Below are 15,353 nucleotides of genomic sequence, written 5' to 3'. Positions count from 1 at the left end.
TGCTTGGGAAACCGCGGGAAACTGGTCGTCTGGCCCGTTGGCCCATAAGGATTTCTGCCTTCCAATTTCACGTCCGTCATATTCGAGGTTCCGAAAATGTTCTGGCTGACTCTCTCAGCCGTAGGTTCTCTGATCAACTCACTCTTGATGAAGGACCCTGCCTCTCTGAGCCTTTACCCTCATTACCTTTGCTTGGAGCTATTTTATCTGATACCCCTCTTTTGTATCATGACATAGGTAAATTCTAATTGGAAGATCCGGTCTTGGCACCTATTGTACAAAACTTGAAAGATGGGAAAATTGTTGATCCTTACGTATTGAGGAAGGGGTTATTTTTTGTCTCTCCCGTCATAATTGCAAGATGAAGGTGGTAATTCCATCACTGTTGGTACCTGTGATCTTTAAGTACTTCCGTGGAACTCCCCTTGCAAGTCATCAGGGAGTATTTAAAACCAGGGAAAATATCTGAGAAAATTTTGTTTGGAAGGGAATGGACGGAGAAGTCCGAGAACTTGTCAAGGCGTGTAAGATTTGTAGTGTTAGTAACCCATCTATTAATTCCTGAGTTTGTTTGTTGTCTTCCACGCAAGCTACCCGTCCGATGGAACGTCTGTATATCGATTTTGTCGGTCCCCAACCGAGATTGAAAACTGAATCGAATAGGTTCATTTTGATATGCATCGATGGTTTCACTCGTTTTTCGTGGTTATTTCCAACGAGGATGGCCAACGTAGAGACAACTATTAGGTATTTGAAGACAATATTTTTATCATTTGGTCCTAGTCAGTACTTGGTTTCGGACAATGCTAGAGCTTTCATGTCCAACTTATTCAAGAAGTTCTGTTTTAGTCTTTCGATTTCTCACGTCACGACATCCCCTTATTATCCTCAGCCTTCGTACGCTGAGAGAGTCAACCGGAATTTACGCTCTGCCTTCATCGCCTTCCATCATCACAATGTTCAGAGGTGGGACACTTCCTTGCCGTGGCTCGCTTATGCATTCAACACCGCTGTGCACGAGGCGCACCAATTTTCCCCCTTTTCCCTCATGTTTTCGTTCGTTTCGTTCCTAACTCCCCCTTTCTAATTTGTGGCGTATTAATGAGTTGTTGCTCGAAAGGGTGGATCCCCTTAACACCCGGGCCAATTGGAAGAAACCTAAGGAGAACCTTAAGGCTTCCTATCAACGGAAGAAGGAGCGCTGTGATAAGGGACGTCATCCAACCAGCCTGGCCGTCGGGGATAATGTATTTATTAAGAATTTCGTTCCCTCCGGAAAGTTGGCGCGTCGGTTTCGTGGTCTTTTCCAGATTCTTGACTTTGTTACTCCGGTGACCCTGTTGGTGAGGGATCCCGGGACGGAGGGATCTTTTCGCGCTCACCTTTCGCGGGTTCAATCTGCTTAGTGGGTTTCCTCTGTTTTTAATTATTTGGCGATAACCTGTGCTGTCTATTATGTTAATATCAGCTGGGGTGTGGTTTGCTCCTGTATTTGGGGGTGTTATACATCCCTTAGTTTGTAAGTATTCTTTATTTGCTATGTGAGCCATCCTGGAGCCGCACCTTGCCTTCCTCCTCCACACCCGGTGTGCTGGCCTGGGTCATTTTCTTCCATCTCGACCTTTCGACCTTATCGGCTTTTATGAGACAAAATTGCCAGCCTTAAATGTTTCTGTTGCAGAATTATGGAGTTTCCGCCTTCGCCCGTCGCTCCGTGGATAGGCCCCTTACGTGGGCGTGTCTTGGCGTGCGCTGACTCCGTCGGCCTTCCTTCTTGGCCATTCTTCTTCATGCACTGTGCGGGTCAGCATCCAATGCCAGTAATTGGACGCATCTTCTATCTGGTTGTCTGCGTGTTGGTGTGGCTATTTGCCGCGCGCTCGGCATTATCACTGACTTTGGGCCATACCTTTCCCGTCTTAATTCGGCCTTGGAAGCCGATAGTTCGCCCGGCGATGGTATTGGAATGACTTCTAATCTTGGAAACTGAGACATCTTCTATCACGGGATGTTGATTCTTATGGACTCTCTTTCATCGCTTATTCGTCAAGCAACAATATATGTGTACTAACCTTATTCACTGTTAAGCAGGTTGATGTTTATTGCAGGAAGGACTCCTTCTTCAAGAGTTTTCACTTGTGAAGCAAACCGATATTTATCTGTAGCAAGAATGAACTTTTTCCTCAAGAGCTCTCATGTGTGAGAAGTAAATCTTCCCGACCTGATTGGGGATTTAGGGAAGGAGGTCTGTAACATGAATTACTCTCCCTCGCCATTCATTTTCTTTTTTCAACCTTATCAGATCGATCTGTGTGTATTCTTATATTATTTGTGTATGTGTTATTCTTCTTTGTTCTTTAATAAATTGTATTTTGCCCCTTCCCCTTTATGACCCCAGGGAAAAGGGAAGTGTTCTTCCGCCCTGGTAGATTTCTCCATCTTTATGTTGGTGAGCCTACTTCTCGTCTTCACGCCCGTCTCGTCACTCCCCGCCTCGGCTCTCTTCTCGCGAGAAAGACAGAGAGAGAGAGAGGGGGGGGGGAGAGTTCCTTAGATCGCTCTATGCGAGTTAATAGAGTAATGAAGTACTGTAAGTGATTACCAGTAGTGAGAACGGCGGGAACTATTCATCAGTAAGATATTGGGACACTACGTTATATCAGTGCTAGCCGTCCAGTCACTAATGCATGGAACACTAGTGAACTGTCCCACTATAGATCATTCCATGTTAAGAAAATTGTATTGCCCTTATGACAACAGGGTTGCCATATCGAACGTCTCTGCTCAACAGCATCACGGGAAAACAGCGGCAGGTATATTCGTGAAACTCAGTAATTAAGTTCAAAATTAAAGGGGGAAGGAACTATGCTGCAAATTACATTTTGTTGAAATCTAGGGCACAGAAATAGACAAACAGATAATTTGTATAGACTCAGGAGGTGGGGGATACAATTAATTGTAGCTAATAAATTTGCCCGGGCAACACCGGGTACTATTACACCGTCATATCGCGCCACGAGAAGAATGGTAAAAATGAATTTTACTCGAGGAAAAAGTGTTAAAAATTGGGTAAAATATAAAATTCGCTTAAGAAACAACTGCTAAATAAAAAAACAAGTAAAGATAAAAAATCACAGTGAATTTATGTATCACTACAAGTCGTGATGTATCGCTGCACACTACAGCATCAAAATCTTTAGTAACATCTACGAGAATATTAGAAAAAATACACACACACGCGCAGATGATTTCTCTTCAACAGTGACAATCTGCCGGCGATTCACTGCGTAACGGATAACGCAACTCAGAAGGAAAATGGAGGAAGGCAACAAATCGATGGATGTTTACGCCATTGCGCTTCCTCCCTGCGAATGTATTTATGAAATACAGAATGGTAAGTAGTTATTTTAATAACTCGCGGGCACAAGAATGCCTCAGCCTTTTTCTTTCTGTCTTTCTTTCACAATACGATATAAATGATTACATTATAATAATATACCTACCTTAATCACGGGGAATTGTGAATATCTAAGAGGGGGTGTGTTCACTCATTGTAGGCCCATAAGAGCAATACTGCTTTCTTAACGTGAAATGATCAATGGTACTATTGCTGTTGTTCATCGGTAAATTAATGTAATAACTCACGCTTTGCTTGAATCAGGACAGTAGTCATATCCGCACTCCATACGGGAAGCTGGTTGACCTGCGTCGTAGTCCGAGGTAGCGGTAGGGTAATCGAATACTTTTAATAATCGAATAACCTCCATCCGATTATGTATATAATAGAATAAATAATCGAATGGAAAAAATATTCACTACCGGTATTGGATTACCTCATCGATTCGAATGGAGTTCGAATGAATAATCGAAATAATCGGATGGAAAAATATTCACTATATTGACTGACTCATTAATTCGAATGAAAAATCGAAAAGTAATTGTATGGGAATTACAATCGATTAAAATGCAATAATCGAATAAGGGATTATTTTGTATTCGGTTATCCCATCATTAGTCCGAGCACCATAACGTTCCACCTGTGAAATGATAAGCCTGAAAAAGAACATTTGCGTCACAGATTGTTTTTCCTATTTAATCAAAAGAAAAAGGCTGTGGAATGTCATCGTTTGCTGGCAGAAACATATGGTGAACATGCTCCATCGATTAGAACATGTGAGACATGGTTTCGACAATTTAAACGAAGCAAGAAGACCATGCTTTTTGTCTGGTGGGACCGGAGCGGTATTGTGTATTAAGAACACTTGAAGCCCGGCGAAACCGTTAACGCAGAACGCTATCGGCAACAAATTATTAATTTAAACCACACATTGATTGAAAGACGACCGGAATGGTCCAGAAGACATGACAAAGTGATTTTGTTACACGACAATGCGCCGCCTCACACAGCAAAACCAGTGAAAGACACCTTGAAATCGCTTGGATGTGACATCATTCCGCTCCCGCCGTACTGCCCCGACCTGGCGCCATCTATCACCTCTTCGCATCAATGGGGAACGTGCTTGCAGAGCAGCACTTCAGTAATCTCGAGGAATTTGGAAAATGGCTCGACGAATATTTTGCCGTAAAAGACAAGCAGTTTTCTGGCATGGTATTCATAAGTTACCTGAAAGATGGGCGAAGTGTGTAGAAGCCGATGGCCAATATTTCAAATAAACAAATAAATTTCCCTTGAAAATTACATTTTTTCCTTATCACAAAAACCGGCAAAAACGTACGCATACACCTGGTATACTCGGTTCACTTTGTTTCCGACCACCTTGTATATTAATATTCATAGCAATTGAAGTGTATTGTTCCTTTCAAGCCACGACAAAAACATTGTCATTTAAGATATTGCTTTATCGACCAGGCGGAGATTAATTGCTGTGTCAACTTCCGATAAAGTTTGACAATTTCGAACGTCACTATTAAAGAAATGACTGATAAACAAACAAAAGGCCATCAACTTAATGCGCTTCTCTTTCCTTCTTTCTACACGAAGTAGTGGCCACAAAATACTTCTCGCACCCAGACGGCTGAGCGTGATTAGTTGAGGACGCACAATGTCCCGAATATTTCGCCCCTGTGACTTGTTCGAAGCTGTGAAGCCTTTGAAGTCTGTATCCAGCGTTTTTGCTCTCGCTCCACTACAAGCCGGCCCCAAAAAGTACGTGAGAACAGTGCTTTCGACTAAGGATCTCTTTTTTGTTGTGTGTGTTTTGTCACTGACATTGTTGCATTCATATCTACTCCCAGTTTATTTCAAGCATACCCCGCTCAAGAATATAGCTGATATTTTCTGCATGGTGGCTCCATCGTATTGCTATGCTCTATCATCCTTCGTATGCTCCACGTGGTATGTATTTGTGAGCCGTCGTTTCAAGGAAGATATATTCAGTCTGCTTGACCTTGCAGATCAGTATCTGTCTGACAGTATGAAGAAAGTGAACGGAGAAATTAAACTTAAACCTATTTCAGTTTTCCTCATTCTCTCCGCCTACACAACCGGTGGAGTTTTGATTGCAATGAGTTTCTGGCAATTTCCAATGTCTTTTGGAATTACAAGTTGTATTTTGAATGAAATAATTATAATTACAGTTGTACAGTTCACAGAAATAGCACTCCACATGAAATACAGATTGAATTTACTAAATAATGGTCTTCAAAATGAAATCATCATATCGCAAACTGGTCAGGATTATTATGCTAATAAGAACATTTCCTGGATTCAGTCTCCTTGTATTCCAAAACATATTATGGATAGTTTAAAATACTACCGACAACAGGCAATTAACATGAATGGAAATTCCGAATGTGATGATGTGCGCTTCCACACCAATAATACTAACCCAGTAACAGGAATAAACAGTTCCGGAAATCTCCGGCAGATTCAGTCTGAGAGAATATATCGTTCTAGGAAGCTGTATTCAGTTCTGCGTTCAGTTATACGTATAACGAACTCCACATTTGGCGTTCCTATCATATTTATTTGTGTAACTACCTTCATATCACTGGTTACTCACCAATATATGATTTGGATCGTGGTTGTAGCAATTTCAGATGATTGGGGAGCGTCACAAAGTATCATGTTATTTTCCAGTGTGTATGGTTTCCTCTACCACTTCGCTTTGATCATTCTAATAACGAATGTGGGTCAGATGGTGTGCAGAGAAGCTCATGCGTCTCTAGTTTTGGTGAAGAAATTTCTTCTATTGCCGACAGTGGATCACAGAAGAGTCAGTGAACTACATTTGTTCTGTGAAGAACTCTCGCGGTCCAGTTTGTGTTTGAGAGGATTTGGTGTGTTACCTATCAACTGTACACTTCTATATACTTTCATTGCTGGCTGCACCACTTACCTCATCGTCTTCTTGCAGTTTAAAACTGGAAGTTGCGAGTGATAGTTGTGTGTCATCGGTGTTCAAAGCAATCTGGAACCAAGACGAGGAACTTGAAGTCAGTTTATAACCAGCGAGATAAGTTTTGAGGGTGTCCGAGAAGTCTCCGTACCCCTAGTTTCATCGACCATTATTATTTTGTTATATTACGATGTGGACTATTTAGTTTGTATAATTTGGGAATAAAATAGTTATTGTATTGGTATCCCTGCTTTGAAGCTTTCAGAAAGCATTGCTGTCAGTCATATTTCAGTTGTGAAAGATGGGTAAGAGTAGTTCACCGGAAGGACTGGTGTCAGAACTGCTCAGTTCCTGAAATTAATAGTTCTCTGTGAGCAGTTCTTTTAGTTCCTACTCTTCTCCCTCAGCAGCTTCTCTCGCAAGAGTCCCAGGCGGCTGGGCTGCCGACAATGGCCCGTGACCAGCACGTGGGTATGTTATACCTGCTCGCGCTTCACACCACAGCAGCCGAATGTACCTTTAACAATTAACGATCATGATTGTTTTAAAGGGCATAGCAATGAGGTTCGGTGATTCCACATTATTAATATTTTGATTATGAAATTTGGGCTATGATATCGAACACTCTAAATATCGCATAACATGCTTTGAGCACTTTACATTACGAACAAAAAAATGTTTAAAATTGTGTCGATACTTACATCAATTTAGGCCAAGAATTATGGTTTCTCTACTGGCGTTTCGTATTGCAATCAACCTACACAAGAAAATTTACATTTCATTAGAAAGTTCTCTCCGCGCACTCCTCTAGAAGAGTCCCGGGCAAACCTTCTGGTTAGTCTTACTCCAACTCTTACTCCTAGTCCCATCACGTCCCGCTCAAATCGCATACAAGCCTCTCATTGGTCGGTTGGGACTAAAAGAACTACAGATCCGTAGCTAGTCTCCCGACATGAAAACCATTATGTCGACACTTACATGAATATACGCCAAGTTTTATGGCTTCGCAACTGGTATCACATAACACAATCAACCTACACAAGTAAATTTACATTTCACTAATCACTGGCCAACCTTCCGTTCTGATTAGTCTTACTCCTACTCTTAGTTCCACCATGTCTCGCTCATATCGCATATAAGCGTCTCATTGGTCGGTTGGACTTGAAGAACTACAACTCCGTAGCTAGTGCTTCCTTGAAGAGTTACTCATCCCGACGAGCAGTTCTTTAGGAGCAGTTCAGTCAGGATCGACACATCTCTAAATGGAATAGTTGGGCAGTCGTGGCATGCCGAGGTGCGTGCATTAAATGCGGTTACGTGAACCATGGCGACGTTATTACCAAATGCGTCCAAACAGGAACGACGTGTTGTTATTCTGTTCTTAGCTGCTGAAGGACGAACACCGGTGGACATCCATCGGAGAATGAAGACTGTGAATGGTGCAGCATGTCTGTCGAAAACCACCGTTGTGGAATAGTGCAGCAAGTTCCGTACGGACCACGTTTCGATACAAGACGCCAGTCGATCTGGGAGGCCAGCCTCGTCCATTGCAAAAAAAAAAAAAAAAAAAAAAAAAAAAAAAAAAAAAAGCGTGTGAGCACCCGCCCTATAGTCCTGATTTCTCCCCATGCGATTATCACGCCTTCGGTCCCCTCAAAAAGGCCTTGCAGGATCGACGCTCCCTGTCGGACGAGGATGTGAAGCAGACAGATACGGACTTCTTCACGCAGCAAGACACGGCGTTTTACCACACGAGGATCTTTCAACCTGGTGCGTCGGTGGGATGAGTGCTTCAATGCTCCCGGTGATTTTTCCTGATGGTATCCGAATTCAGGACTGTACGGCCGTCGAACGGAAACTTTTTGATCGCCCCTTATACATTTCTCGGGGTTGTGTTATCTGTACTATCAGAGTAGTGAGGAAAAACGGGGAACTAAGTAAGGAGCCTAGACTGATGTTTTTGCTAATAAAAACAGGCCTTAATTCATGTTCTAGGGAAAACAGCTGAAGACCGGATGAGAACATGCAAGGTTGCTGTAATTACTCAATAAGAATCACATTCTGAATTTGCACACATTTGATTTGTCTGAGAGAACTTTTGTCGTTCGGTATGATGTATATTGTATGATGTATGATGTAGTCATCTATCATACTTATTTCCCTTATTCCATACAAGAACAGGAACAATACAGAAATTAACTGATGATCCACTTGAATTTTTGCTGCAAACTCCCATTTATTTTTCTCAAATCACCAGCTCATTAGAATTTTGGTGGATATATCTGAGACAAAAAGTAATACGAAAAGCTTTGCGGTAGAGAGTGAGCAGAATAATCTTCCAGAAGAATGAGGCCACGCTAAAAGTAAAAGGAAATGAACTTCGTAAAGCAATTATATTTTTCATTTATTTTGAGAGCCAACTACTTTTTTCGTGATGTTCTGGATGTTCACGATGATTCAACTGACCCCTGGATTCTTCTGTCGGGGTATTTGATTCCTGCGTGAAAAGTGTGAGAGGTATAATGAGGAGTGTGTCGGACATGCTTTCATCAGTTAATCAGTTTTACTAGGATAAAAGATTAACAGATCTTACCATATATTTCATGCAAATATATAAGGACATTTTGAGCGAGTAAATCGAATAAAGGAACATTTAAACGGTGTACTTCACTAACCGAGGAATGCGATGGCATTCACGATGCCTTTGAGTTGTGTACTTATCCCCAGGTCACACTCCGCTGATGGCAGGACATAACCTGTTGACAGCATCTCGACGATCGTGGACATGAGGCAGATGCCACATACCAGCTGTAGCTTGAGGTGGAACCAGCCTCGACCTGTAACATGGCAGAGCATGACTATATTTCAGTCATAGTTTAACAGAAAATCTATTCATAGGTGATCGTCAAAACACTTTCAATCAACCTCCTGCAACTGAAATATTGTTCTATGAAATCATATGAGGAATTTTTACATTTCATCGTTTGGACACTACTAATTTACTAAAAGATTTTGATGAACTTTGTTGTTGTTGTTTTATGTAATGGGTTTGGGACTTTGTGGTTAACAATCTTTGCACTTTCTTATAATCCGTATCAATGTGGTGGCTGTGTGTATTTGTAATTAACCCCATTGATTGTTGTTGTTCGAGTCATCAGTCCATAGACTGGTTTGATGCAGCTCTCCATGCCACCCTATCCTGTGCTAACCTTTTCATTTCTACGTAACTATTGCATCCTACATCTGTTCTAATCTGCTTGTCATATTCATACCTTGGTCTACCCCTACCGTTCTTACCACCTACACTTCCTTCAAAAACCAACTATACAAGTCCTGGGTGTCTTAAGATGTGTCCTATCATTCAATCTCTTCGTCTCGTCAAATTTAGCCAAATCGATCTACTCTCACTAATTCGATTCAGTATCTCTTCATTCGTGACTCGATCTATCCATCTCACTTCAGCATTCTTCTGTACCGAGCTCGATAGCTGCAGTCGCTTAAGTGCGGCCAGTATCCAGTATTCGGGAGATAGTAGGTTCGAACCCCACTGTCGGCAGCCCTGAAAATGGTTTTCCGTGGTTTCCCATTTTCACACCAGGCCTTAATTAAGGCCACGGCCGCTTCCTTCCCACTCCTGGCCCTTCCCTGTCCCATCGTCGCCATAAGACCTATCTGTGTCGGTGCGACGTAAAGCAACTAGCATTCTTCTGTAACGCCACATTTCAAAAGTTTCTATTCTCTTTCTTTCTGAGCTAGTTATCGTCCATGGTTCACTTCCATACAATGCCACGGTCCACATGAAAGTCTTCAAAAACATCTTTCTAATTCCGATATCAATGTTTGAAGTGAGCAAATTTCTTTTCTTAAGAAAGTTCTTCCTTGCTTGTGCTAGTCTGCATTTTATGTCCTCCTTACTTCTGCCATCGTTAGTTATTTTACTACCCAAGTAACAATATTCATCTACTTCCTTTAAGACTTCATTTCCTAATCTAATATTTCCTGCATCACCTGCCTTCGTTCGACTGCACTCCATTACTTTTGTTTTGGACTTATTTATTTTCATTTTGTACTCCTTACCCAAGACTTCATCCATACCATTCAGCAACTTCTCGAGATCTTCCAGCATTCATTATCGTTGTATAATCTGCTCTGTCCTTTGTCCGTCGGCGCAACGCGACCGAAACTAGTCTTAGATTCAGTTTCATCCCAATAACTACAAATTCCAAGGTATGTCCTTCTTCTCCAGTGCAACCAATAACCAACACTTCATTTTTCAGTGTAATTTCCCAGGTCGATTGATGCTGTTCGTATATTAGTACTTGCATATTGGTATTTGAAAAGGAGACAAAGAAAATATTGGTTTCGCCCTTTCATAGGTCGAAATATGAACCGTCAACTATTCGTAGTACAACGGAACCTCGATATCTCGATATTTCAAGTGAACAAAATTTCGAGATATAGAGATTAACGTTTTTGAGCATCTATAGCGCATAATTGAATCATATGTACTGTATCTACTTATACTGAATACAGTATTTAAAAATATACTAACAAACTCGCCTTTTACGGCATCGCTTTAATTATGACCCTCATTAAAGTAACTTTTTAGAAGATAGAATACAGCACATACGATAGGGAAACAAGAAACACACCTCAGTTAACACCTTTGGAAAAAAATCGTTAGTCTCTTCTGTTTTTTACTGTTCAACTTCTTTCCTTCCACATACTTTGCAACAACATTTATTTCTGTGAGAAACGCTGTCATTTATATTCGACTGACTCTGTATGCAGGCTCGAAACCACGCAGCCAAGATTCGTGACCGGTAATGAATTCACACACGAAAAACGACGAGGCTTCGCCGATTTTCCGATCACTAGAAGTTTGTTTTCCTGTTCCTGTCATATTAGCTCCCAGCAACCCTTTCTTTACTTGTTCCTCACAAACTGCACAGTCAGTGTTGTACAAAATTCGAGTTACAGAATATTGTTTGCTTCAAAGGGGGGTAGGGGGGGGGGGGACGTTTGCTTCGAGATACTGAAAATTTGAGTAATGGGGGTTCGAGATATCGGGGTTCGACTGTATAACCATTGCTCCATAGCGTCGGTCGCTTTTTCTCTGTAACTTTTTTTTTCCAGTTGACGATCTTCACACATTCCTTTTATAGCTCAATTTGGAAATATAAGTAATGCTCTTTGAATCCTTTTTATTCACCTTGTACTAACTATTTAAAGGTAGTGTACAGAAATAAGCCTTACGTCTTTTAAGGCGTGAGAAAAACCTGTCAGCTGTTGAAGTTGTCGCGGAAATTGTCATCACTGAGAGCAAATCCTTAAGATGATAATAATGGCGTACGGCCTCCGGAGAGACCTGGTGCAGGTCTTTTCCTAGTAGACGGTCTATAGGCGACCTGAATGTCTCTGAGGATTGGGGCTCTGCCTAAGATGATTTCTAATTACAAAGACAGTCCCCGAGCCAGACGAATGAACAAACTAAGGTTAAAACCCCGACCCGGCAAAGAATAGAACCCGAGACTCTCTGGCCAAAGGCCAGAATGCTAACCATTTAGCCATTGAGCCGGACATCCTTAAGATAGCACTCGTGTCCTCATCCCGAGGTGGCGCAGTTCTTTTCAGGCACACCCCCAATGGAGGTGATGCATGTGCCATTTCAACCACCTACCAGCCCTCCTGCCATTCTTAAATTTCTGGCAGTACCGGGAATCGAACCCGGGGCCCCGAGGACGGCAGCTAAAACACTAACAGTTACGCTACGGAGGAGGACATTCTTAAGACGAAATACTTTCTTGAAGGGGTTGGTAATGTCCTCGAAGTTATTGATTATTTTTCCTTCATTCAGCAACGACTCATAAAACATTCCCCTGTGAAGCAAAACCGAGCAGAGTCTACATCATCTTCATGGAGTAGTAAAATTTTGTCTTTGTTTGCATCATTTCCAAGTAAAAACTGCTCGAATTCAAGTAAGAATTTGTTGTGTCGAGATGGGAAGCCAAACAGTTAAGAACGGTATCTACGATTGCAGTCCGCCTCTGTGGTGTAGTGGTTAGCGTGATTAGCTGTCACCCCCGGAGGCCCAGGTTCAATTTCCGGCTCTGCCACGAAATTTAAAAAGTGGTACGAGGGCTGGAACAAAGTCCACTCAGCGTCGGGAGGTCAACTGAGTAGACGGGGGTTCGATTCCCACCTCAGCCATCCTCGAAGTGGTTTTCCGTGGTTTCCCACTTTTCCTCCAGGTAAATGACCGCGTTGGTACCTAAATTAAGGCCACGGCCGCTTCCTTCCCTCTCCCCCCCCCAGTCTTCCCATTCCCCACACAAGGAAGGCTCCTGTTCAGCATAGCAGGTAAGGCCAACTCCTCCCGTTGTACCCCCCCCCCCCCGACCCAAAGTCTTACGCTCCAGGACACTGCCCTTTAGGCGGTAGAGGTGGGATCGTTCGCTGCTGAGTTCGAGGGTAAAACAAACCCTGGGCAGTAACACGGATTAAGAATAAGAAGTTATTGAAAGCTCCACTTCGAGTACAGAAATTTTTTAAAAAAGCCCCTGCTCTACATCTTCCTCCTGAACCTATCCTTACTCGCTGGGGAACGTGGCTCGATATTATTGCAGAAATTATTATTCTTTTTCAGAGGGTATTTCAAGAGTTTGATTCCTCATGTATTCCAGTTGTGCAAGATTTGATTTCTTCTAAGAGCTTGTTCAGAAACTTGGCATGCATAATATCAACTTTTGGCACAATATCTAGATCAATCACTCGTCTTGAAACTGCAGGGCTTTCATTTTGTGATGCACTGGAAATTGTAAAACCAAACACACTATAGACAATACTGGACACTTCCGTATTCTCCCGTACTAAAGAGAGAGACAATCATGTTGACAGTGGCGCGCCTGGCAACCCGACCTTAAACGTCAGACGGTAAGATCGAAACTACAAAAGTTGCATGTTAAAATTGATTGAATTAATGAAAGTAAATAATGATAATACTACGAGAGTTGAATGTTAATACTGATAGCAATAATGAAACTCAATAATATTTTCGTTTTGTCCGAATCCTTGGCTGAATGATCAGCGTTGAGGCCTTCGGTTCAGAAGGTCACGGATTCGATTCCCGACCGGATCAGGGATTTTAATCGCATTTAATAATTTTTTATGGCTCGGGGACTGGATGTTTGTGTTTGTTCCAACATATTCCTCTTCATATTCAAACAACACATTACACTTGCAACCATGCTCTATTGGTGAAAAATATCTAATTCCCTCCATGGGAATTTAGAATTTTCCATTCTTGCAACCACCACAGAAATATGCAATCGTGATTACTAGACCTCGGATTTTTAGATGCTTAAATCTTATTATAGCTGCGTAAATAGACTCTCAATCAGGTTCTAAAATATTTTTTTTGCACCTTCACTTTTACGTATAATAGGTATCAATTAAAATATCATGTTTATTTTGCTAAATTGATAATAACTCCTTAGGGTAAAATATAAAACAAGTTTCACTCACCTCTTTGCTGCAAACATCACAGAATATAATTTTACCATCAGATGTGAAATGGGGAAACTCCTGTAACCACTTTTTAGTTACAGGCGACTTGAAATCTGACACTTTCGGCATAATTCATAGCGTATAGCAAGGCCTCTCAAACGTCCAAAATCTCACGCGTGCAAATCAACGCGCAGATGTTCTGTGCATCGTGCATCGGTCCTACTCGGACCAGCGTTCTGTCTCGGGGCGACTCGGCTAAGCTCGGCTCGGATGAAGAGCTCTGCAGAGCGAGTGAGGAAGGAGGAAACTGGCGGAGCAAGCGAGACAGGCGTAGAGAAAGAGAGAGACAGCGCTATTGATCAAACTCGAGGAGTGGAGGATCTGCACTCTGGTCAACTTAGCGAAGTCGTCTTATGCACCGTACACCGCGCAATGGACAGGTGCGTGCGCCCTGAGAGGCCCTGGTGTATAGTGTACTACTACACTCAGTTTCAAGGCCGTCCTACTAGGTGCGCTGGAAATCAATGTTTTGCGATATCTCGCAAAGTGGCACATGTTCTTTATAGTGTATTTGGTAAAACAAACCGAGGATGATCTAAAGCGATCAAGAGGTTAAGTGACCGATACAGTTAGTGCAAAATTGGAAAGAGTGCTGTTGTCTAATGTAAGTGTTTCTACGCTTCTCAAGGTAAGTGGCATTCTTTGTGGAGACAAATTAAAACTTGAGGATTTTGAACCAGAATTTTCCCCGAATGAAATTACTAAATTCAAATTTTCTCCTATAAAATTATGTGAGCGGAGTTTCTTTAGGTATACAAACATCCTGTCTGACAATCGATAAGGCTTCCAGTTCGCCAACTTGAAAATGCACGTAATTATCCAGTGTAATTTTATTGACAGTGAGAACTAATGTCAAGTACGGATATTTTATTCTCATTTTTATAAATAATTTGCTGATTAGGTAACTACACAATTATTTCGTCGCTGATAGCTTTCTTTTTCGGGGGACATAACTTGCTTTAGCTGAAAACGAAGTGGAACAAAGAGCTTTCTGACACATGATAGATATAATATTGTGTAACTAGTAATTATTATGAGATTTTAGTTATATGTGAATTAATTAAACTAAAAGTTCACATTTTTATACATAAATTAATTAGCCTGTAAGATAATATTTGGGCCATATTTGACTGGTTTTCTGTCATATTTTCTTGCATATTTAAAATATTTTTAGGTCATTAAAATCCGCATGCTAGTCATGACTGACTCTAAGGAACACTCACCGGGCGAGTTGGCCGTGCGGTTAGAAGCGCGCAGCTGTGAGCTTGCATCCGGGAGATAGTGGGTTTGAATCCGACTGTCGGCAGCCCTGAAGATGGTTTTCCGCAGCTGTGACCTTGCATCCGGGAGATAGTGGGTTTGAATCCCACTGTTGGCAGCCCTGAAGATGGTTTTCCGTGGTTTCCCATTTTCACACCAGGCAAATGC

General features: G+C 41.9%; 1 protein-coding gene across 1 annotated transcript in view; it reads right to left on the bottom strand.

Annotated features, from left to right (window-relative positions):
- Nucleotides 1-15,353, bottom strand: part of LOC136884825 (synaptic vesicle glycoprotein 2B) — a 134,385-nt gene that overhangs the window by 59,381 nt on the left and 59,651 nt on the right. The window contains exon 3 of the mRNA XM_067157116.2: nucleotides 9,035-9,196. Coding sequence (XP_067013217.2) covers nucleotides 9,035-9,196 — 162 coding nt within the window. The remainder of the gene's footprint in view (nucleotides 1-9,034; nucleotides 9,197-15,353) is intronic.

The sequence above is a fragment of the Anabrus simplex genome, chromosome 1 (assembly GCF_040414725.1).
Source record: "Anabrus simplex isolate iqAnaSimp1 chromosome 1, ASM4041472v1, whole genome shotgun sequence".
Lineage (NCBI taxonomy): Eukaryota > Metazoa > Arthropoda > Insecta > Orthoptera > Tettigoniidae > Anabrus > Anabrus simplex.
This window is presented reverse-complemented; position numbering and strand designations above follow the sequence as displayed.